This window comes from Drosophila kikkawai, chromosome 3L, assembly GCF_030179895.1.
Source record: "Drosophila kikkawai strain 14028-0561.14 chromosome 3L, DkikHiC1v2, whole genome shotgun sequence".
Taxonomy (NCBI): domain Eukaryota; kingdom Metazoa; phylum Arthropoda; class Insecta; order Diptera; family Drosophilidae; genus Drosophila; species Drosophila kikkawai.
Window position 1 is genome coordinate 16,106,338 of NC_091730.1, and position 22,046 is coordinate 16,128,383.

At 42.3% G+C, this 22,046-nt stretch overlaps 7 protein-coding genes across 9 annotated transcripts; 5 read left to right on the plus strand and 2 right to left on the minus strand.

Moving 5' to 3' along the window:
- The first annotated feature begins 234 nt into the window (after window positions 1-234).
- Window positions 235-6,008, plus strand: LOC108075190 (coiled-coil domain-containing protein R3HCC1L). Of its 2 annotated transcripts, XM_017167525.3 has the most exons (10): window positions 235-410; window positions 1,548-1,718; window positions 1,881-2,116; window positions 3,277-3,481; window positions 3,903-4,380; window positions 4,447-4,629; window positions 4,700-4,981; window positions 5,044-5,233; window positions 5,292-5,531; window positions 5,593-6,008. In XM_017167525.3, exons 3-10 carry the CDS (start codon window positions 2,083-2,085, stop codon window positions 5,640-5,642), a joined length of 1,662 nt encoding a protein of 553 aa, XP_017023014.1. In that variant the 5' UTR covers window positions 235-410; window positions 1,548-1,718; window positions 1,881-2,082; the 3' UTR covers window positions 5,643-6,008. The 2 variants fall into 2 exon arrangements, with proteins under 2 accessions (XP_017023014.1, XP_070142113.1); XM_070286012.1 differs by lacking the exons at window positions 235-410; window positions 1,548-1,718; window positions 1,881-2,116; window positions 3,277-3,481 and adding an exon at window positions 3,712-3,827.
- A 591-nt stretch (window positions 6,009-6,599) lies between these two features.
- Prx4 (Peroxiredoxin 4) lies at window positions 6,600-8,539 on the plus strand. 2 transcript variants are annotated; one of them, XM_017167527.2, is made up of 5 exons: window positions 6,600-6,697; window positions 7,347-7,513; window positions 7,571-7,688; window positions 7,747-8,152; window positions 8,258-8,539. In XM_017167527.2, the coding sequence occupies exons 2-5, from the start codon at window positions 7,354-7,356 to the stop codon at window positions 8,306-8,308; spliced, it is 735 nt and encodes a 244-aa protein (XP_017023016.1). In that variant the 5' UTR covers window positions 6,600-6,697; window positions 7,347-7,353; the 3' UTR covers window positions 8,309-8,539. The 2 variants fall into 2 exon arrangements, with proteins under 2 accessions (XP_017023016.1, XP_017023017.1); XM_017167528.3 differs by lacking the exon at window positions 6,600-6,697 and adding an exon at window positions 6,903-7,045.
- Window positions 8,459-11,601, minus strand: scramb2 (scramblase 2). The gene is made up of 4 exons (XM_017167526.3): window positions 11,426-11,601; window positions 10,420-10,913; window positions 9,420-9,578; window positions 8,459-9,222 (listed from the first exon to the last, which is right to left on the minus strand). Exons 1-4 carry the CDS (start codon window positions 11,526-11,528, stop codon window positions 9,199-9,201), a joined length of 780 nt encoding a protein of 259 aa, XP_017023015.1. The 5' UTR covers window positions 11,529-11,601; the 3' UTR covers window positions 8,459-9,198.
- Window positions 11,602-12,439: 838 nt separating this feature from the next.
- On the plus strand, window positions 12,440-15,107 carry Sk2 (Sphingosine kinase 2). The gene is made up of 2 exons (XM_017167524.3): window positions 12,440-13,445; window positions 13,892-15,107. Exons 1-2 carry the CDS (start codon window positions 12,499-12,501, stop codon window positions 14,886-14,888), a joined length of 1,944 nt encoding a protein of 647 aa, XP_017023013.1. The 5' UTR covers window positions 12,440-12,498; the 3' UTR covers window positions 14,889-15,107.
- Window positions 15,108-15,240: 133 nt separating this feature from the next.
- LOC108075194 (uncharacterized) lies at window positions 15,241-16,826 on the plus strand. The gene is made up of 2 exons (XM_017167529.3): window positions 15,241-15,588; window positions 16,250-16,826. The coding sequence occupies exons 1-2, from the start codon at window positions 15,430-15,432 to the stop codon at window positions 16,757-16,759; spliced, it is 669 nt and encodes a 222-aa protein (XP_017023018.1). The 5' UTR covers window positions 15,241-15,429; the 3' UTR covers window positions 16,760-16,826.
- Window positions 16,827-17,972: 1,146 nt separating this feature from the next.
- LOC108075286 (glycerol kinase 5) lies at window positions 17,973-20,437 on the plus strand. The gene is made up of 6 exons (XM_017167678.2): window positions 17,973-18,275; window positions 18,366-18,459; window positions 18,791-19,296; window positions 19,357-19,797; window positions 19,864-20,027; window positions 20,084-20,437. The coding sequence occupies exons 1-6, from the start codon at window positions 18,078-18,080 to the stop codon at window positions 20,358-20,360; spliced, it is 1,680 nt and encodes a 559-aa protein (XP_017023167.1). The 5' UTR covers window positions 17,973-18,077; the 3' UTR covers window positions 20,361-20,437.
- On the minus strand, window positions 20,358-22,024 carry Cdk8 (cyclin-dependent kinase 8). The gene is made up of 2 exons (XM_017167679.2): window positions 21,790-22,024; window positions 20,358-21,731 (listed from the first exon to the last, which is right to left on the minus strand). The coding sequence occupies exons 1-2, from the start codon at window positions 21,918-21,920 to the stop codon at window positions 20,480-20,482; spliced, it is 1,383 nt and encodes a 460-aa protein (XP_017023168.1). The 5' UTR covers window positions 21,921-22,024; the 3' UTR covers window positions 20,358-20,479.
- Between the last annotated feature and the right edge of the window lie 22 nt (window positions 22,025-22,046).

Genomic DNA, 22,046 nt, shown 5'->3' on the forward strand with positions numbered 1-22,046 from the left:
TCAATTATTAAAACATAAATAATTAAAAGACTTTAAATTTATGAATATATTTTACACAGGATTTTACATTACTGTGGCGACACCTGGCGACGTCAGTTATTCCGTTAATTCCATCAGATGTGGTTTAAGTATCAGCTGTGGTTCGAATTTAGGGATTTTTGGATTTTTTAGGGCAAAATTTGAACTATTTAAGATTTTTGAAAGGGAACAGCAAAATGTTCATCTGGCCACACTGAATGTTCTAACTGTGTTTGTGCGCGACTATTTTTTTGGTCGCTATTTTTAACAAATAAACTGGAGAACGGCGATCGAACGGCTTTCGCAAATAGTTTAAGTCTGCTCGATCAGGAGTTTGTCCATAATGTCGGCTGTGATATCGAGTTGTTCGTAAAGAAGCGCCTGAGTAGTGGGTAAGAATCGGAAAGAACATTTAGAACTTTTGCCACGAGCATATTAAGTGCGTAGGTGTGACTGTGTGAGTGTCTGTTTTCGTCTGTGCGTGTGAGCGAGCGAGAAGGGGCGAAGTAATCCCCCCATCAAGCACAACCCCCTCTTTTTTTTTCTTTTTGGACACCAGCTGGTGGCCTCTCTTTAAAACACAACAACAAAAACAAGCAGAGCGAGGGAGTGCGCTAGAGAGTCTTGTAACCGGGTCCCGTTACAACAACGAAAAAGTGCCAACACGGAAATGTGCAACAGAAAGAGTTACCAACAACAACAACTACAGTATCAGGAGAAGTAGTACGAGTTTTGTGTGCCTTTCGTGCAGAAATTACCAGTTTTTTTTATTTCCCTCTGCACAAATGCCACAAAGTCGAGTTTTCCCAGCTGCTGGTGCTGCAACAACAACAATAGAAGCAGAGCGCCGCGCAGATTTTCCGCATTGCAGTTGCGCCAACTAACACCATTTTCTGCTGCTTCGTTTGCTGCCTCTTCGTGTGGCTTTAACATGCAGCGCGCGTTTAATAAACAATTAATCGTCGTGCAATAAACAACCCGCGCATACTTTTCAAATATTACACCACGCGCTCGCTTCCCTAGCTAGTTACATAATAATTTACAAGTCGCGCTTCAGTTTCGTGCTTCTCATACCTTTGTTGTTATTTCGTGCTTCTTGAGGTTGTTTCTTCTACATCTTCTTCTTGGCTTCTAAGAGTGAATACAAAACAACCTGTTAGCTATTGACTCTAATTGCCTCTCTACCTCTAGCCGCCGTTTATGCGGGGTAACTTTTGAGTGTTGGGGATCCCTAATTGAACAGTTAAATAGGGAAAAACAATACAATGGAGGTCAGACCAACTGTTTTTGACGGTTTATCTTATATAGACCACAGCTGTTTCTATATGTTTTCTATTCTGTTCTGATGTGACCGTGGTTGGGGCCAAGAATGTTTCAATTCGCTCAATTAACGCTGATGGCATTCCCGCATAAACGATTCGTCACACTCGTACACACACATCACAACGCACGCGATCGATATTGAGTCTACGTCTCTCACTTACTCTCCTTTTTGACCCCCCCATTTCTATCTCTATCTCGCCCCACAGCGTGCTGCTCTTCCCACCTGTGGGCAATTACCGCCGTTATCTCATCCATCAAACATGTGAGAACTACCGCCAGCAGTACGATCTGTTCACCTTCTCAGTGGGACAAGGAGCGCTGCGGCGCACCGTCTTATGTTTTCGCAATCAGCTCCTCGATCCGCACGGCTTTGAGGCGTGAGTATTGATTACATGGGTTTAGACTTAATTGATTTTTATACAGCTTGAAATTAATAATTGGCTGATGGGACATTAAGATCATTTTTTTCAGTGTCATTCTCTTTCGATTTCCACAAGAACCCCAAACTAACTAAACACTCATAACTGTAATCTTCGCAGTCGCAAGCAGCAGCAGCAGAGAGAGAAGGAGCGCGAAAAGCACCAGCACCAACAGCAGCAGCAGCGGGAGCGAGAGGCAGCCAGGCGAAGCTGGCGGAGCAACGCCAACGCCACCGTTAACGGCAACAACAATTCGCACGTCGACGCTCACAACGGCAGAAGCAGCAGCGCCAGCCGAAGACACATAACGGAGCTCTGTAAAATGGGCGTTAAGAAGCATATCAGCGAAACACCATGTGAGTAAATACAGCATAAATAAAAAACAAACTAAAAACATCTTAAAAAAAAAAAAAAAAAGAAACAAACAAAAACAGACGCTATTTTTGATTAACTTGGCGTGAAGCGATGTTTCGGCATTTGAGTTTAGCAAGCAGCCATAAATTCAAATACTTTGCAAATACGCAAAAGATGCAAAACAAAGAAACTCGACAAAATATTAATCAGAGGCAGTAGAAACAACGAAGTGTAAATACCCTGAGGAATGTATTCTAATGAAATTAATATTGCTGAATTCAAGACAAAAAATTAAATTAAATTTACTTTAAACATTAAACACGCAAATCCAATAATTCCAAAGATTTTTTTCATTAATTTATTTGTCATTCCATTTATAGAGAACATTGAAAACAAATGTACATATATATTTCTCATCAAAAAAATACACTCTCCAGCTTAGAGTATATTCAATTAAATATTTGACTAAAAATAATCAGCGACGACGTCGACGCAGGCAGTGACCGGAGCTGAGCAGCGGGTTCATTCAAGGTCGCCCTCTTTCCCGAGCGGATTTTTTGGTGCTGTTGCATCACAAACACACACGCACAAGGGGGAACGATCACAAACACGCATACGCTGCGCACGCTCACTTGTGCTCTGCTCCGCTTGCTTCTCCCCTCCCACTCTCGGTGGCCTCCCATCCGGGGCAATCCCCTTACCCCCTGCGGGTGTCCACCAATACCACTACCACCTGCCAAGTTCGTGTTGACATTCACGAATCTCGAGCACAAAACGTACCACGAAAAATTGGGTCGACATAAGTGAATTTTGTTTTAATTTATTTTATGCCAAATCCGTTGCTTCACCTTAGTCTCTATTTTTTTTGTTCGGTTTGTTGTGTGCGATTGCCAACTATTGTTGCTAATCGTCTGCTTAGGCTCCCCTCACTTTGTTTTGCTACTTTTCTATCTTTGCATCTATCTGTGCGTCTTTTAAAGTATCTCAAAGATATTGTGATAATTTGCTACTACAGTGTGAAGTCTTTAAGGGGAAATACTTTTATTTTTGCTAAAAAGTGTCAGTCAGAAGTGAATCTTTATTAGATGTAATATTTTAAATAGGTAAATATAGTATTTTTATTTTAAATTAATTTATTTGTGTATCTTTTTCCATCTTTCAGTAAGCAAATCAAACTCAGTGGATTTATACAGACCTCCAGCACTGAGAAACAGTAGTAATAATAACAACAATAGCAGCAGCGAAGAAGCAGCTGCAACGAATGAAGCAACAAATACAACAAGCACTACTACAATAAAAAAAATAGCTGCAGGCCCAGCAACAACAACTGCATCTACAACTCCTACCTCGAAAGAATCCCCGAACAGGTAGGTAACCATTAGTTAGCACCTTTTCAGCATTTAACCTGTGAAATATAGAAAATAATGAAGGCTGAAATAGGAAACAGCTGAGAATGATGATAAATTTTCTACCAAGAAGTGATAATCTTTGAGATACAGATAAATATGAATAGAACAATAAAATCAACCCTAAAATTCCAAGAAATCTAGCTTTCTAGTTTCAGAAAATATTTTAGAAACTAAGAAACCTTTTAAACTAGTAATATATAAATTTTTTCAATTATAAAAACTTGATCAGTGCACGTTCTTATAGCTAAGGTGTCAGTTTCAGTGGAAGTTTTACTGTATCTTAAACACTTTGTGAAATTCTTTTGTAAGCTAATCGATTACGCTTCTCTTTTTATTTTTCTTACTTTTGTTACCTGTGTTTTGCTCCGCTCTTTCGTAGAGAGCAACAGGCGGCGGACACCTCTGCAGCAGCAGCAGCGGCGGCAGCAGCAGCAGCGACTCGTCGTGAACGCCGTCCCGATCGCGCCGTTTATGTGCCAAGGGCACGTCGCAGTCAAACCACACCACCGACCGCAACAACAACGCTTACAGCAGCAGCAGCTACAACTACAACAGCAGCAGCAATGGCGCCAGCACCAGTACCAGCGGCAGCAGCAATTACAACATCACCAACGACAGCCGCTCTGCCGGCTGTGGAATCACCGCCAGTCGCAGAAATGAACTCGTCCAAAGCAGACGAAGGTACTAACGGTCAGCAGCCTAAATCGAAGAAATCCAGGTCGCATCGCGATCGCAGGGAACGCGGCAAGAAATCGGCAGCGGAAAAGTCCACTGTGCTTGTAATAGCAGGAACTGAAAACGACTCTGAATCAAACCAAGACAACCGACCGGCCAAGCCAGTGGACTGTGATAAGGAGGTAGGTTCTTGAAAGTTTATTAAATTATAAATTCACTAAATAAACCTTTATTTTCTTTACCTTCAGATCATCATGAGCGGCGCCCAGCGTACAAAGCCAGGCAGTGGCCATAATAAATCAGCCAGCAATGGCAAACAACAGACATCCCCGTCATTGCGCATTGAGGATGTGGCCGTGGCCAGGACCACCAATGGCGAGGAAGCGGCCAAATGTGATAACGATGTGCGCGAGCTGCAACGAGCCTCAAAGGTAAATTAAAACCCTAATTTAAATTTTAATTTTAAACTAAATTAAATTATAATTTGTTTCCCTAAAACAGGAAATCAACCGCAGCAATCGACGCATCATGAAACAAACCTTCGACTCGGATGTGCTGGAGATTCCAGAGAAGATCGAGACAGGGCCCAAGGCAAACCCATTAGCAATATCCTCAGCGAAACCACCTGCAGACAGCACCACCGAAGACGATGACGAGGAGGACGAGGATGACTGGGAGAATATGTTTGATGAGAGCGGCGACTGTTTGGATCCCAAGATACTCCAAGAACTGAACGAGTCCGTGGGCAAGTGCAAGATAGAACTGCCTAAAATGGATTACACCGTGAGTATAATTTCTAAAATATTTAAAAACAATGTTTTAAATATTCGCTAAAATATTACCAGCTCTTTCACATCAAACAACAATTGCTCAACGAGGAAGAGTTCCCCCACGTCCTGGAGGTGTCCAATTTCCCGGTAGAGTTCAAAACTCCTGACCTGCTCATGCTGTTCTCCCAGTACAAAGGCAGTGGCTTCGACATCAAATGGGTCGACGATACTCATGCCCTGGCTGTCTTTAGCAGTTCCCGCATCGGTAGGCAGTTTATATTTCATAAAAATAGATTTTTTCTGAAACAGATTCCGTTTTGCAGCTGCTGAAGTCCTGACAATGGGGCATCCGTTTGTCAAGTTGAAGCCACTGGCCGAGGCCACACTAGAGTCGCGACTGAAGGCCAAGAAGTCGGGGGCTACCTCGCTGCAGCCCTATCGCCAGCGTCCGGAAACGTGCACAGCCCTGGCCCGGCGTCTAGTGTCCGGTGCTTTGGGAGTTAAGCTGCCAACGGCGCCGCAGGAGCGAGAGAACGAAAGGCGCGTACTACGTGAAGCCAAAGGTGAGTGTAGCTTTTAATGATCCAGCTTCTCTTATTTATTTCTTGACATTTTTATTCACAGAACGTAAACTGTTAGCTGCCAAACAGCGGGACGAGGTCTGGGAGAGCTAGACTGTCGCGAAAGCGGAAGCGGAAGGCTAGGTGCATTTTTTCTCACATGCGCAACGCATGCCCCCCAATAACTGCAACAGCAACAACCACATGAAGATCAACTGGAACAACTTACCAACCATGAAAAACCCACAAAAATACACTTTCTCAATCAAAGCTAGCAAACTAAGAGAGTAATTTGCATGCCAAGCAATGAATGTACTTTAAATGTTCGCTTTTTGTGCAATTAACACAGATTTTTGCTCAATTTGTTGTAGGTTTTAGCAGCGGATGCATTGATGTAATATTATGCATAATATATCGTCTTAGGCCGTAAGAGAGAAGTATTTATTGGTCGTAGAAAATAAACATGCATCTGCGTGTGTGTACGTGTTGTTTTAACTCCAGGCGTAAACCTTAATTTTTAAGCGCGAGCAATTTATATATATATCTATATATATATTTTAATAAAGTTTATAGAGTCTAAGTGATAAGTAATTGATTATATGGAGTTTTTAATTGTATATTTGGGAGGTGGTGTGTTGTTAGGATGTAATTCATTTACGTTTTGCAAATTTTAAGCAAAATGATTTTTTTTTTTTAATTTTTGTCATTTGAAAAAATGGATAATTTGTTCAAGCAGACTTTGTTTAACTCGATTATTAATGCTGATCAAGAATATTTGGCTGTTTTATTTGTAATTTAATTTATAATTCGAAATATTGTGAATTAAAACCCGGTTTCTTAATAGTTTTTAAAAGATTTAATAACATTTGTACTAAGACGGTAAACATATTTGGGCAGACATCAAAGTTTTCAGAGCAAAAAGATCTAGTTGATAATCAAATATAAATATTAATTTAAAAAAAATATTAAACTACTGAATTTGTTTATATTATAAATAATTTTGAAACCTTTCAAAAGTAGTATGTCAAAAATATCGCCAACGAACATCGATATATTTATTGGTTTCAATATCCTGGACCATCACTATGGTCATCGAAGTATTTCCACCTCTAATTCCAAAGCCGGTGCATTTAACACAAACAAAAAGAGTTAATTATAGCACTTAAAAGGTAACAGATGTGCCCGAGTGTTTACCTGCGATGCAAGCTCAATTTTTCGCCACATTTTGAATAAGTTAAAAGGGAGTTAATATATCGAAAAGTATTTAAATTCCAGTTGTTGCTTCGAAGGCATTCTTATTACATTAAAAACAGTTTCGCACCAACGCCACACTGACAACTATAAAATTTATAACCAGTGAATGAAATATTGATAAGCTTATCATCTGCGGAAGCCCAACAACAATTGGAAGGGTTATATATAGCGAAGTCAATTGTAGTTTCTTGGCAGAAGAGAAATATAAATTTTTTTGACTGCGTGGCCAACAGTTGTGTGTGTGTTCGTGTTATTTTTTTGGGGTATGTAAAGTAGTGGATATTGGCTTGAAAGGATTGGAAATTACTAAAGTTAAAATCTTAATAAAAAGTTTGTGAGAAGTCTTGGAACACCTTAGAAACTCTTCAGTACAAAAAAAAAATTATAAAATACAAATATAATTATTTATCATTATTTTATTACTATTATCCACTGTAGCGTCGAGTTCATAAATAATAGTTTTTGGGGGCGGCAATAATTGTGAAAATATCGTGTCATAAATATCAAATAAAGCGAAACTAATTGGATTATATTTGTACTTACCTACGTGTAATATCGTTTTAGCCGCGTCATGCTTAAGCACTTATCAATCCTACTGCTATTGGCGGCAGCATTTGTGGGGGCTGCCAAGCCGGAAGATAACGATTCGTGTTACTCCTTCGCCGGCGGATCCGTTTATCCCGCCGAGGAGCCCAAGAGCGATCATCAGCTGCAGTACACCAAGGCAGTCAGTGAGTGGCAGCAGCTCTACCTTTAGATTAAAATTTAATTTGTTGTATATATTTCAGTTTCCAAGCCAGCTCCACAGTTTGAGGGAACCGCTGTGGTGAACAAGGAGATTGTAAAGCTATCGCTAACCCAATATCTGGGCAAATACGTGGTGCTACTCTTTTATCCTTTGGATTTGTAAGTACTTTATTTACATTTTAGTTTCAAATTATTGAAATTTCTTTTACTCCTTTAGCACCTTTGTCTGCCCCACGGAGATCATTGCCTTTTCCGATCGCATCGCCGAGTTCCGGAAGATTAACACCGAGGTTATAGGTGTTAGTGTGGACTCGCACTTTACCCACTTGGCTTGGATCAATACACCGCGCAAGGAGGGCGGTCTGGGCAATGTGAAGATCCCCCTGCTCTCTGACTTGACGCACAAGATCAGCAAGGATTATGGCGTGTATCTGGAGTCCAGTGGTCATGCTTTGCGCGGCCTCTTTATCATCGATCAGGCTGGTGTGTTGCGGCAAATAACAATGAACGATCTGCCTGTGGGTCGATCAGTGGATGAGACCATCCGGCTGGTGCAGGCTTTCCAGTTTACGGATACCCATGGAGAGGTTTGTCCAGCGGGATGGAAACCTGGAGCCGATACGGTAGGTTTTGGATATTTAATTTAATTAAAGGAGTCTTTAAAGATCCTTTTAATAAAAAACTCTTAAAGAGCATCTCTTATAATACTCCTTTTCTTTCTTTTCCAGATCGTCCCCAATCCGGAGGAGAAAACCAAGTACTTTGCTAAGAATAACTAAGAGTTATCCATCCATCCTGCTGCCGCCCCAAGCCCAGTAACATTCCAGATGTTCACCGACTGACAAGACACCGAACAATAGGCCCCGTCGTCGCATCATCAGTCGTCCTTTGTACATTACACTTTTGTCATTACCCCGTAAAGTTATCCATTCGTTTTTGTACAAAATTTATAGGTTGTTTATTTTACAGCATAACAGAGATAAATAAATTGATGAAGTAAATACATTAAAGTGATGATAGAAATGCTTGCCGCCAACCGGGACGCGACTACAAAATGGGAAATCGGCAAGAACCGATCCCGAAATGCTTTGAAAGAAGCCCTCAAGTGGCCCAAAAATATAAATGGTTAACAATTCGATTGCGATTAGGTTCATACAAAAATATATATATATATATAGATGTTGTGTAAAATATTTATAATAGTAAATCATTAGTTAGGTACGCCATGGTTGCATTTAAGTAGTCATTCCTGTGTGCTTTTACCTTTGGGTACAACAAAGCTAAGTATGTTGAGGTATATAAATCGGGGAAACGGGACGTCATAAGGCACTCGTTCTCGTCTGTTTCATTTTTATATGTGGTTAGATAGTCTGTGTTTCTTGTGCGCGTTTTTAAATGCCAAAATTCAAGTTCATAAAATTAAAAAAACGAAAAGTGCCGCGGCATATTCGATCATGTTTTGTGCGTAGAGATTCTGCGGGAGAGATTCCAAATCGAAGAAAGCATTGCACTTCTCAGATTCCCGGGAACTTGGTTCAAAATCAAAGTATTGAAAAATAACCTTAAAGCTAAAGTCGATGCAATACGTCGTTCCATTAAGCAGTCGGCGTTTTAAGTGAGTGTCTTGTCTGTTGTTTCTTCGTGTGATGAATTGATCGAATGTCCCAACTTATTGCTCATAATATACCACGTCCTGGAAAATAAAATAAATACGAATTAGTGATGTAAATGTGGAAACTGGTAAGTTAATCTATATTACATTTATGTACATTTTTTACTTTCATTATTACTCATTATTTAAAAAACCCATTTTGAGTTCTGATTTTAATGATGCATACTTCCTCAAATATATTATATATATAGAAAAATATCACAAAATTTACTACTCACAATCAAGAAGAGTGCTGCAAATACGAGTGCCTTCATGCGCACATCCAAGTTCAGGGGGAACGTCACGCTGAAGTAGTCCGCATCGGTGAACAGCTCCCTGCCCAGGCCGGACCATTGTTTGGTTATTTTGCCGATCTCCTCATTATTGGCGCTCAATACCTACAAAAATGTGAAAAAAAAAAAGGCGAGAGATGAGTTTGTTGTGTTTATTTTTCGCAATAATCGGGAATTCGCACAGACACACACACACACACACAAGGTTCGCAGTATCTGAATCTGAATTAATTGACTCGCTGTAGACAGTCAAGCATATCGACGACCATAGTGACGTCATTGCCTCGGACTGCAGTATCTTCTGTTAGCTTAATATGTACCACACAGTGGGGGTCACAAAAATAGGGATGCCTATTTCAAATATCACGTTATAACAATTAATTAAATATTTATGAATTTAAGGGTCTCACGATAAAAAGTAATGATTTAAAATTTAAATTTAAATAAAATAAATATTTGAAATGTTATAAAATTATAAAAGATACCTATTTAAAAAATCTGTTTTAAACAAGATATATAAAACACTCAAATATTTTTTGAAAATAATTCAATTTCAATAATAAATATAAAGAATACCTAATCTTCTGACCGCCTGTGTTTTATGTACCCTTCTTTGAAATATTTATTATTTATTATTTTTTTTGTTTAACCAAAAGGACAATTAATGTTATTGTCATGAATGATATCATTAGAAATGAAAATAATATTAAAAGAAAAAAATGGATGAGGCAACTTCATTGATATATTTATAGGTTGACCTTTAAGGTTATCGAAATTTCCGCTATCTTTGCTCTAATTTCATACATCTGTAGCTCATAGCCTCTGCTATTCGACTAACCGTCCCTGTGTGTGTATATACTTGCTTAAATATGTAAGCGGAATCAGAGGAATTAAGAAATTCCACCACAACTACAGATGAATAACCACTTGTTGGCAACGCACTGACCTTGAAATTGGTATCGCTGAAACACTTGCAGGGGCAGAGGGGTCCCTCGATGTGCAGGACGGTGTCGCCGAACGAGTTCTTTATGTTAAACTTGGGCCTCATAAAGGTGCAGACCTGCTCCACTGTGCCGATCACCTGGCCAGGTGGCGCCGACACCTCTACGGCATTCTGGCAGCTGGGGAAGCAGCAAAGGATGTCGCAACGAAATGGACGGTTCAAATGGAGCACCTCGTTCTGGAAATTGTCCAGAATCTTCATCTCAAAGGGACGCGATCGTCCAAGCATGTTCCTTGTGCAGCAGTCGCTCTCCTCGAAGGCAGAGTAGACGTTCTGCCCCAGCGAATTCTTCACCTTGAAGCGATTCTTCGTCTCGAAGCCGGTAAGTAGCTCCAGCTTCTCGATCTTCTGCGACACCAGCAGCTGGTCCAAGGCGGTCAAGTATTCGAGGCCCTGGGGGCAATTGGGCATGCCCACCGGTATCGACATCCAGTTTTCTGCAATGAGACAGGGCGTAGTTTCCGATAAGAAATTTAATATTTGTATATAAGTAAGTATGTCTTCTATAGGGTATGCATTTGATATGCAATGTTAGTTAGCATAAGTACAGTTGTGACCGGATTAGTAGGGCTTTTGATTGAAAATAATATTATTTATAATATTAATGGATTTAAAAATAAGCACGGTATTCTACACATTTTCTTATTTATATTTCAGATTAAAATTTTAAAATTAAGCTTAAACTATAAAAAATTTAATGTATTTTTAATTTTCAATTTCACTTTAAAACCTACACAAAATAAATTAAATCCTCAAAAAATGCAATACTAGAAATCCTGTTAGATTCTATTAACACATCCTCTGCTGTACTTTTGCACACGCCCAAACAAACACACACAAATGCCTGCGCCCAGTGCCGTCTGTGTGTGTGTGTGGGAATTTATCCATATAAAGTGCGGGTTAAAACCCCCGCAGAATTTTTTTCCATACGCAAGGAGAGAATACCCACCAGCTCCGTTGCCAGCCATGCCACCGGCCACCGGCTGGCGCACGACGGTGTCGTCCTGAGGCGCATCCTGGGGCACCTCCTTGTATTCCTTCATCTGCATCATTTTCGTCGATTCGCTTTGCGTCGCTAACACAATTCTAGTTGAGAATTCAACACAAACAGTAACAACAGTGTGGCCGAAGGCAGGAATATTAAATACGCCACCGTTGTGACTGACAAATACCGTTAAATGCAATTTCAGTTTCAATGAAAATGTATTAAACTTTTATGGAAAGAAGTACAAATTTGGATGAGAAAACTGTAATAATAGACGTAAATTCATATTAAATACAATCTTTAAGCATCCTGAAAATAATGCAATTAGCAATAAGACCGTACTCTCTGCAAGATGCAGCTATCGATATCGGTTAGACCGATTACACACATCGATAGCAGCTGTAGTGATAAGGGAGGCAATAAAAACGAACATTAGAGCTGTAAAAACATCGATAGTGCCCCTACTCGATGTTTTCGATAGTGATAGTCCAAACCATCGATATTTTCGATAGTATCAATCGAATTATTATTTAATTTTTTATTTTGTTATTTAAGGGTATTTGCTTTACATTTTTTAATTGCGAGGTATGAATACAGCTGTGACAAAAACCATATAATTTATTAAACTATTAAAAACACATAAAAACACAAAGGTTAAAAATTTAAAAGATTTTGACTAAAATAATAACTTATATACTTTTTTTTATTCATTAGTTAGAAAACTTAAAAATTCTCGTATGTCGTTATAAGCCATTATCGTTTGCTTTCTGATGCTAAAATCGAGAACATTAAAACTTATAATGAAATACCAAGCAATGAAATGACTAAATGAATGAATTTTATTTTTATTGATTATAATTATAAACGAAAACATGATTATAAATTAAAAACGCGATACATCGATGGTGGAAAAAAAAAATCGAGGTATCGCGCAGCCCAGCCACTATCGATAATATCGATAGTACCATCGATGTTTTTACAGCTCTAACGAACATAAAAATTTAACATGCTGCAAGGCAGCCGAATCTCAAGTGAAAATGAACGAATCTCATGATAAGACTAACAGCCCCAGCCGGGCCAGTTCCGCGGAGGAGGGCCACGACGTTAGCGACACCTTCTACACCAGTCAGCGGAAGGGGAGCCACGTATTTCGCGTCCGTTTGGACGCCACAGGATTCACGCTCCAGCGGGAGAGTCCCGGTGGAACGGTGATCAAGGAGCAGCATGTGCGGATCGGCGACATTGTCGGCGGGCGGTGTATGCGTCCCAAAAAGACGCGCCGTTTGGCCATGTCCGGTGCCTGTGCCTGCAGTTCGGGGAATCCCAACTCACCGGCGGTGTCCGCTTCCGGGGATCGCCCCGCTGCAGCCCTCAACACACCCAGTAAATGCAGTACCGCCAGCAAGGAGGATCACCTTACGGACGGCGATGTCAGCGCCTATTTATATGTCTTCGCCTATGTCCTGAAAAAGCGTAGTCTCCGCACAGAGCTACACAGGGAGCGAACGGTGCTTACGCTACGCTTTCGCTCCTTTGACACCTTCGAGGATAATATGCGGGAGGCTGACCGCTGGTATCGTGCCCTCCGCTGGCAGCTGCATCGCACCCTGGAAGAGATCTTTGTGGCACCCACGGCAGATGAACGACGTCGCCGGGTCCTAGTGCTGTTAAATCCCAAATCCGGATCGGGACGGGCTCGTGAGGTGTTCAACATGCATGTGACACCGGTGTTAAATGAGGCGGAGGTGCCCTACGATCTGTATGTGACCAAACATTCCGATTTTGCCATCGAATTCATGAGCACACGCTGCCTGGACGCCTGGTGCTGCGTGGTGGCCGTCGGCGGCGATGGACTCTTCCATGAGATCATTAATGGATTGCTGCAGCGCGAGGACTGGGCCCATGTCTTGCCCGGACTGGCACTTGGCATTATACCCTGCGGTTCTGGAAATGGACTGGCCAGGTCCATAGCCCACGGCTACAAGTAGGTCAACCGAGACTTGTTTCTGATCAGATTTCTTTCTCTACTCGAATTTCACTTGGTTAGCGAATTGAGCAGGTTTTCCCAGTTTTTCACTAGTTTTTTTCTTTCAGTTAATGTTTTTTTTTTTTAGTTTTTCCTGGAATACATAGTTAGGTAAATATTGGGTACAGTATTAATTAACATAAAAATTGGATTCAAATAAAATTTCAGGAAAATAGGGGAATGTGATAGAAGTGTATTTAACTTTTTCCCGGTTGAAATTTATTAAACTGATAACCTAATCATTATTTTATAGCATCATTTAGAACTAGAAATTGATAAGAAATTCAAGACCAAGCTATGTTACACATAAACAATTATAAAGGCTAAGAAATGTAATAATATTTTTGATTATTTAGCTTTTTCCCCTTATAACTTACTACTTTCTTTATTCCTCCCCTTTCCAGCGAACCCTACTTCAGTAAACCAGTACTAGGAGCTGCTCTCACCGTCATCAGCGGCCGCAGCTCCCCCATGGACGTGGTCCGTGTGCAGCTGCAGCAGCGCTCTGTCTACTCCTTCCTCTCCATTGGCTGGGGCCTCATCTCAGACGTGGACATCGAGAGCGAGCGCATCCGAATGCTGGGCTACCAGCGCTTCACCGTCTGGACCCTGTACCGTCTGGTGAACCTGCGCACCTACAACGGACGAATTAGCTATCTGCTCACAGAGCAGGAGGATTCCCCTGTGCCGGGTTATGCCAATCAGCGGCATAGGATGCAGGGCAGTCGAAGCTGCAACACACACATCGACAAGCTGGCACCGAGCTTACATCACTCCAGTAGCGAGTACCTGCCGCAGGAGTTTGCCGACGTGATCTCGCTGGAAACGTCCATTAATCAGTCGTTCCGGTCACGCTGCGACAGCTGGCTGTCGGGGGGATCGAGGCGTAGCTTTTACTATTCCATATCGGAGAGCATCTACCATAGTTTGGCGGACGACAGCGAATTTAATGGACAGGCGGCTGCCTCGCTGGAGAATCGCCAGCAGAACTTTGGGCCGGCGAGTGAGCTGCCGGATCTGGATGAACCACTGCCCCAGGATCAGGGCTGGCAGGTGGAGGAGGGCGAGTTCGTCATGATGCATGCCGTCTACCAGACGCATCTGGGCATCGACTGTCACTTTGCGCCCAAGGCCCAGATGAACGATGGCACCATTTTCCTCATTCTCATTCGCGGCGGCATCAGCCGGCCGCATCTGCTGAGCTTCCTTTACAACATGAGCTCCGGCACCCACCTGCCGGAGGTGAACAACGAGTACGTAAAGGTGCTTAAGGTGCGAGCCTTTCGCCTGGAGCCGCATGACAATCAGGGCATCATTACTGTAGACGGGGAGCGGGTGGAGTTTGGACCACTGCAGGCCGAGGTCCTGCCGGGCATAGCCCGTGTCATGGTGCCCAAGTAGTAGCCGGAGGAGGCGGATGACGACCACTAAGCAATAGTTAACTCAATATAAGAATCTCTGCATTTGTATCTGTAGCTAATACTTAGGGCCTAGAGTTGTGCATTCTTCTAATTGTTTTTTGTGGTGGAGTTCTTGCTTCTGCCAATCGAATCGTGTATTGTTAACATTTTAAAATCTAACTCCAGTTATGAACGAAATATAAACGTGTATATAAGCGAATGTTAATTATTTATTCTTGGAAATAGTAATTTAAATAAAATTAAATTTAAATTCAACTGTCAAGAGCTTTAACGGTATATTTCTAGTATTTAGCTTGTGGTATACGTTTGGTATGTTGGGCCAAACTTCTCAACGGTCACACTGGTCGGAAAAGTGAAGAAAAGAAAAAACAAAACAGGCTGCGAAAAAAACATTTCGAACGCAAATTAATTGCCGAGCTAGCATTTAACAGCAGTGTCAGCGCATTCCTTCCTCAAATCCAGGCTCCCGACTGAGGATAGATACAAATTAAGCCATTAAAAATCGTGTCAAGCGCTGCAATATGTCGTCCGAGGAGCTGGCGCCAATCAACGAGCAGGACCTCAAGGATCTGAAGGAGCGCATGAAATTGATTGTCGACGCTGATCCAAAGCAGTATCAAAATGAGTTTTCGCTACGCCGCTATCTGCGCGCCTTCAAGACCACGGATGACGCATTCCAGGTGAGCCGCCAATCTATCCTAATTTGGAAATGTATAAAAAATTATTAAAGCCCCGACAATGAGGTACCCGGTGGGTAAAATTGCTAACTAACAGATGTTTTATCTACCAGAAAATGCGTTGTGAGCTTAATTTTGCATTCCAAGTCATTAAATTTAGTTTGAGTTATGCTTAATTCATAAAATAATATAGAAATATTTACAATTTTCCTAATAAATTTACTCATACTAAGGGAACAGATTAAATTTTAATGCATAATTTTAATGAAAAGTCTAAAAATAGTCTGCATTCCAAATTTCATAACATTAGCTGTACCAGTTTCCAAGATCTCATAGGTTGACTCAGCTAATGAGGCTTATCGGGAGCTTTGAATGCCTGTACAGGGTAGGGAAAAATGTATATTTTTATTCGAATTTTATGTATATGTATGAAAATTGGTTATTTAGTCTAATTACACCCCACTAAAACCATATTTTTAGGGTAAAAGTTCAGAGTATCTTACTTTTAATATTCCTTTTAATAAGAAACAATAATTTATAAACATAATTACCAGCAAGTAAAGTTGCTTTATAACGTTTTCCATATCTAAAGAGATTTTTAAGAGCCTAATATGTATTTTTGCTCCTTTAAAACATCGACTGATATCTCATCTTTTCCCCCCAGGCCATCCTAAAGACCAACAAATGGCGCGAGTCTTATGGCGTGGATAAGCTGGTCGATATGGATCGCAGCCACATGGAGAAGAAGGCTCGAGTCCTGCGCCACCGCGACTGCATCGGTCGTCCTGTCATCTATATTCCGGCCAAGAATCACAGCTCGGAGCGGGACATAGACGAGCTGACCCGCTTCATTGTGTACAACCTTGAGGAGGCCTGCAAGAAGTGCTTCGAGGAGGTGACCGATCGCCTGTGCATCGTCTTCGATCTGGCCGAGTTCAGCACCAGCTGCATGGACTACCAGCTGGTTCAGAATCTCATCTGGCTGCTGGGCAAGCACTTCCCAGAGCGTCTGGGCGTCTGCTTGATTATCAACTCGCCGACACTGTTCTCCACCGTTTGGCCGGCCATTCGTGTCCTGTTGGACGATAATACCGCCAAGAAGGTCAAGTTTGTGGCTGATGAGGTGGAGCTGTGCCAGTACCTTATCCCAGACATCCTGCCGACGGATATGTAAGGCATGGACCAAGGATCAGGCGTCACTTAGTCTTAGACATATCTTCAAAAAAAAAAAAGAAAACAAATACGACCCGAATCCAGTACCGAAGACACGCAGCTTCTGAGAGAGCTTCTAACCCCAGTACAGTACTCGTCATATGTGTAAATCGATGTGTTAAACAAGTTGATTGTAAAATGTATTTTATTGGACACAACACTATTAGTACAATGGCAAACTATTTTAGATAAAGGTTTTTCTTGTTTACGGCAAGTGTCTAGAATCTACTATATACCTGAATTCGTACCTATATACTACTATATATATATATATATATATATATTTATGTATATGCAAGTGTCTATGTGTACAGCAAATAAAGTTGTCAAAGAAAAGCTTTGAAGATTAAGGGCGATGAGGCATGGCACACGTGAATAATCATCACCTGTGTGTGAGACCGGGTCGATAGTGCTCTAATTTTAGCTGGCTTATCATTATCAGTATGTTTGTGATAAGAATCATAACGGCCTCTGGCTGGCATGTTGTTATTTTTTGCTGTTTTCAAATTCTGCACCGATTAGGGTTGTCGCTGCGATAGCAATCGTTGGTGTGTTTATCAACACTGTTTTGGGCTTTGCATTTTGTCTCTTTTATAGCTAAATTAAAATAAGAAATAAATACATTAAAAATAAGATTTCTGCTTCAAAATGTAAACATTATTTATCTAACTTTCGCTTAAATAATTATTTAAATTTTGAATCATAATATAAACTAATTTTCATTTACATAAATAACATTTTATTTTGAAGCAGAAATCTTGTTTAAAAAATGTAATTTGATATTACTAAATACTAAAATAATTATTATTTTAACGATTGCTTAAGAAAGCTAAACATTTGCCTGGAAACGGAAAGAAAATTATAATAATAATAATGACATATATTTCAAACATTGAACAGAAGATGGGTATCAATTTTTAATATTTGTGTTTATTTTTATTTATTACTTTATATATTTTCTTCATAAATAAAATATATTTTCTTCAGTGTAGCCCCACTAGATCCCGCCAGATTCTAGCTACTTTCAAGCTAACCATACCGAGGCTCCCTCGCGAACAGGCGACAACCCTGGCGCCCAACTGGTTATCATCTGGACACAAAACACAAAAACAAAAGTCGAGCACTTCTTGATAAGGAAATCTGAATCGCGCACTATGAGACGTCGAAGCAATAACAATAACAATAACAGTTGCAATAACACCAGCAGCGAAATGGATAAGTCGATCCGCTCGACGTTCTCGTTGAAGAATCAGTGATCGACGAGGCGTGCGCTGCGAAACATGTCGTCGGCGCCTACAGAAGCAACTGCCGCTCGAAAGGAGGCCCAGGATGTGGGGGCAGCAGTTTCGGCGCCTTACAAGGAGGCCAAAGGTGGCGAAGGAAGAGCCTTTATTGCCGCCCTGGACGTTGGCACCACCTGTGTGCGCTGCTTCATTCTGGACGAAGGCTGTGTGGTGCGGGGTTCAGCAGTGGATGCTGTAAGTGGTGCTTCGCTCGCTCAACCAGCGGGTGCAAAGTTAATTGGCTAAATAACTTTAAACGTTTTGTGACCTTTGTTGTAATTATAGGTGAAGCTGCTGAATCCACAGCCTGGCTTTTTTGAGATCGAGCCAGAGAGCTTGTGGCGCAAGATCGTCAATGTGATAAGGCAGGCGGTGAAGGGTGAGTGTGCGGGGGGTGGCTTGGGAGGGAACCCATTAAAAAGCGTGAGCTGGGAGTTAATTTAAAATTTAATTAGTTTTTTAAGAAGCAAGGGGGATGAACAGAAATAAAACTAAACAAAGGAATGTTTTTGTAGGGAAGTGTTTTAAGGTAGGAAATGGTTTTAGCTTGAGTTATTAATAAACTTACCAGTATATTTATAATATATTCTATTTAAAAACTTCATCAAAACTACTAAATTACTTTTTTTTAGTAGCTTTACCAACAAAGTAATGATATTAGCTATATTATTTGTCATTAAAATTTAAAAAACAAACCCTTCTTTTTACAGCTGCCAAACTAACCCCCGCCGACATCACCTGCCTCACCATCTCCACGCAGCGCTGCACTTTTCTCACCTGGGATCATCGCACTGGCGATTACTATCACAATTTTATTACCTGGAAAGACCTGCGTGCCGACAAACTCGTAGATGATTGGAACTCCAGTTGGACGAAGCGTTCGATGAATGGTTTTTCCTATGCCCTGTACTTGCTCACGCGCCAATCGCGTTTCCTGGCCGGCAGTGTGCTCAAGCTGATGAATGGCCAGGTGACGCCCAGGTTGCTCTACGAGATTAAGCACAACAAAAGACTGCGAGAGGCTTTAAGCAAGAAAAGAGCTCGCGTGGAGCTACTAGACTCCTGGATACTGCACAAGCTAAGAGTGGGCAATGGGCAGGACAAGGATGTAGATGTAGAGCACATAACCGATGTTACCTCCAGTACGGCAACGGGATTGTATGATCCCTTCACGCTCACCTGGTCGCCGCTGATAAGTTGGCTTTTTGGAATCGATGTAAGTGAGGAATTTTTTAACATTTTGTATCTCTTGTACTTTATTTTTATTTTATATTAGACCAAAATCCTGCCTCGTGTAGTGGACAATGGCTACAAGGGCTTTGGTCACGTCCATCCCACTGCTTTTGGTCCCGAGTGGGCCGACACTAAGATACCCATAGCTGCCTCACTTAGTGACCAAACGGCTGCCATGTGGGGTTCGCAATGTTTCAAAAAGAACGATGTCAAGGTCACCATGGGTACTGGAGCCTTTCTCAATCTGGTGACGGGTCCCAAGTGCCATGCTGCCATCACTGGGATGTATCCATTAGTGGCCTGGCAGGCTCGCCATGAGAAGGCCATTTACTGCATCGAGGGTGCTTCACATGATTTTGGCACCGTGGTCACCTGGGCGCAGTCCTGTGAGCTCTTCGAGAATCCAGCGGACACGGCGGCCATAGCAGAGTCTGTTGCTGATACCAGCGATGTGTTCTTTATGCCTGCCTTCAGTGGTTTGGGGGTGAGTTTCAACTAGTTTTAAGTTTAGAGATTACAGCTAATCCACCTCTAACTTATCTTTCGACAGCCCCCAGTGAATGATTATCGATCAGCAAGTGGATTCATTGGCCTTACACCGTCCACAACCAAGGCGCATATGGTGAGGGCCTTGCTGGAGAGTATTGTATTTCGTTTGGTCCAACTGATAGAGGCGGCGGAACAGGAGACCTCTCAGCAGCTTGAGATGATAAGGTAAGGTTTCTTGGAAAATTGAAATAGAATTGATATTAATATTTCTCTTCTTACAGAGTTGATGGTGGTGTTTCTCGCAATGATTTTGTTTGCCAGTTCCTAGCCGATCTCAGCCAGCTGAGAGTGGAGCGGGCTGAGAATGCCGAGAGCAGCATTATGGGTGCCACCTTTATGGCAGGCCTCAACCATGGCATCTGGCGTAATGTAGAGGATCTCAAGTGTTTCCGACAGGTGGAGCGTGTCTTCGAGCCGCGACCCAAGGAGCACCCAAAGATAGTGGCCCGCATGGACAAGTGGAGTAGGGCCATAGCCCGCTTCAGCGACTGGTACTAGGTTTCATACTTTCCCTTATATTTTTTCTTGTTTGTTAAAAGCTAAAAAGTCATTAAATACTTAGAAGGCTAAGGTAATTCGGAGTGGTGGATAGAAATGCTGCCTTATTCAGTCTTTGCTTAGTTGAAGCGTTGCTGGAAATTCTGTTGCTGATTGAACATCATTTGTTGTTGTTGCTGCTGCTGCTGTTGTTGTTGCTGCTGCTGTTGTTGTTGCTGCTGCTGCTGAGCCTGCTGCTGGTGATGGAAGTCCTGCTGCTGACCAGCACCAGACAACCTAACACGCTTGGCATTTGGTTCAGAGTTCATTTGCTGCTGCTGCTGCTGTTGTTGCTGCTGTTGTTGTTGTTGTTGCTGCTGCTGCTGTTGTTGTTGCTGCTGCTGCTGCCGCTTGTTGTCCGACTTGTCCTCCTGGTCATCATCAGTAAGGAACTCACGCTTGGGATAGGGTATGGGGCAGCCAGCAAACACATCCTGCGTTGGCAGCGGCTCCTCCTGGAAGTACTGATCCTGCATTGCCTGCTCAGAGGTAATACGCTTGTTGGGATCCATCAGCAGTAGCTTTTGCAAAAGATGAAAAGCCTTGCTGTCCGGCTTGATTTTATGACGCTCCATATACTTGGCCAGCGAGCAGGTGGAGTAGGTTGAGCGCTTAAAGTCCTTGGTCAGCGTGTGATGCTCCGGCATCTTCTTGATGTCCTCCCAGTCCTTGTCCTGCGGAAAGCCCATCACATTGAAGATGCGATCCAGCTGGTCGTGATGATACGGATTACTCGTCTTGATGTCCTCCTGCCGGCAGTGGAATATCGGCTCCGAGGTGAGCAGCTCGGCAAAGATGCAACCAATAGCCCAGATATCGATGGCCTTGGTGTAGTGGCGAGCGCCCAGCAGTAGCTCCGGGGCGCGATACCAAAATGTGACCACCACGGGATCCAGATCCGCCAGCGGTTTCAGTGGAGCATTAAACAGACGTGCAAAACCCATATCGGCGATCTTAACACGTCCGCGTTCATTACCATCCCCCATCACCAAAATATTGGCTGGCTTCAAATCACGGTGCAGAACCCAGTTGCTGTGCAGATAGTGAATGCCATCAAGGATTTGGTAGAGCAGACTCTTCACCATGCCGCGCGGCACCACCACCTGCTTCTTGGTGGCCTTTGCCGCCCGATGGAACTTGATGATGTGCCACAGGTCATGCTCCGCGTAGTCAATCAGCAAGAACACCTTGCGGTCGTTGTGCGAGAGGAAAACCCGGATGAGTGTGATTACATTCTGGTGCTTTAGTTCGCGCAGCAGTGCAATCTCGCGACAGGCGGACATGGACAGTCCGGTGCCATCGATCTGCTTTAACGCATACTCTTTACCATCGCTGTGGGTTTGGGAAAAACGTTAATGCTTAGGTTTCATGGCCAGATGCTGCGACTCACCTCGTCTCCTTCCACTTGGCCTTGTATACGTGGCCGTAGGTGCCGCGTCCCACCTTGCAGCCCTCGTAGTTGAACAGGTCCTCCACCTTGGTCCTCTCCATCTGCGTTTTCATCTTAAAATCGTAGTCCATTTTGTATGAAATTCGCAAATTTCCAAAGTTTGTTTATAAATTTTGCTGCCGCCAGTCAGCTGTCTGCCGATAACAAAGCGATAGCACCGGTGATAGTGATGGTCCAGTATTAATTTAGCTATTTTA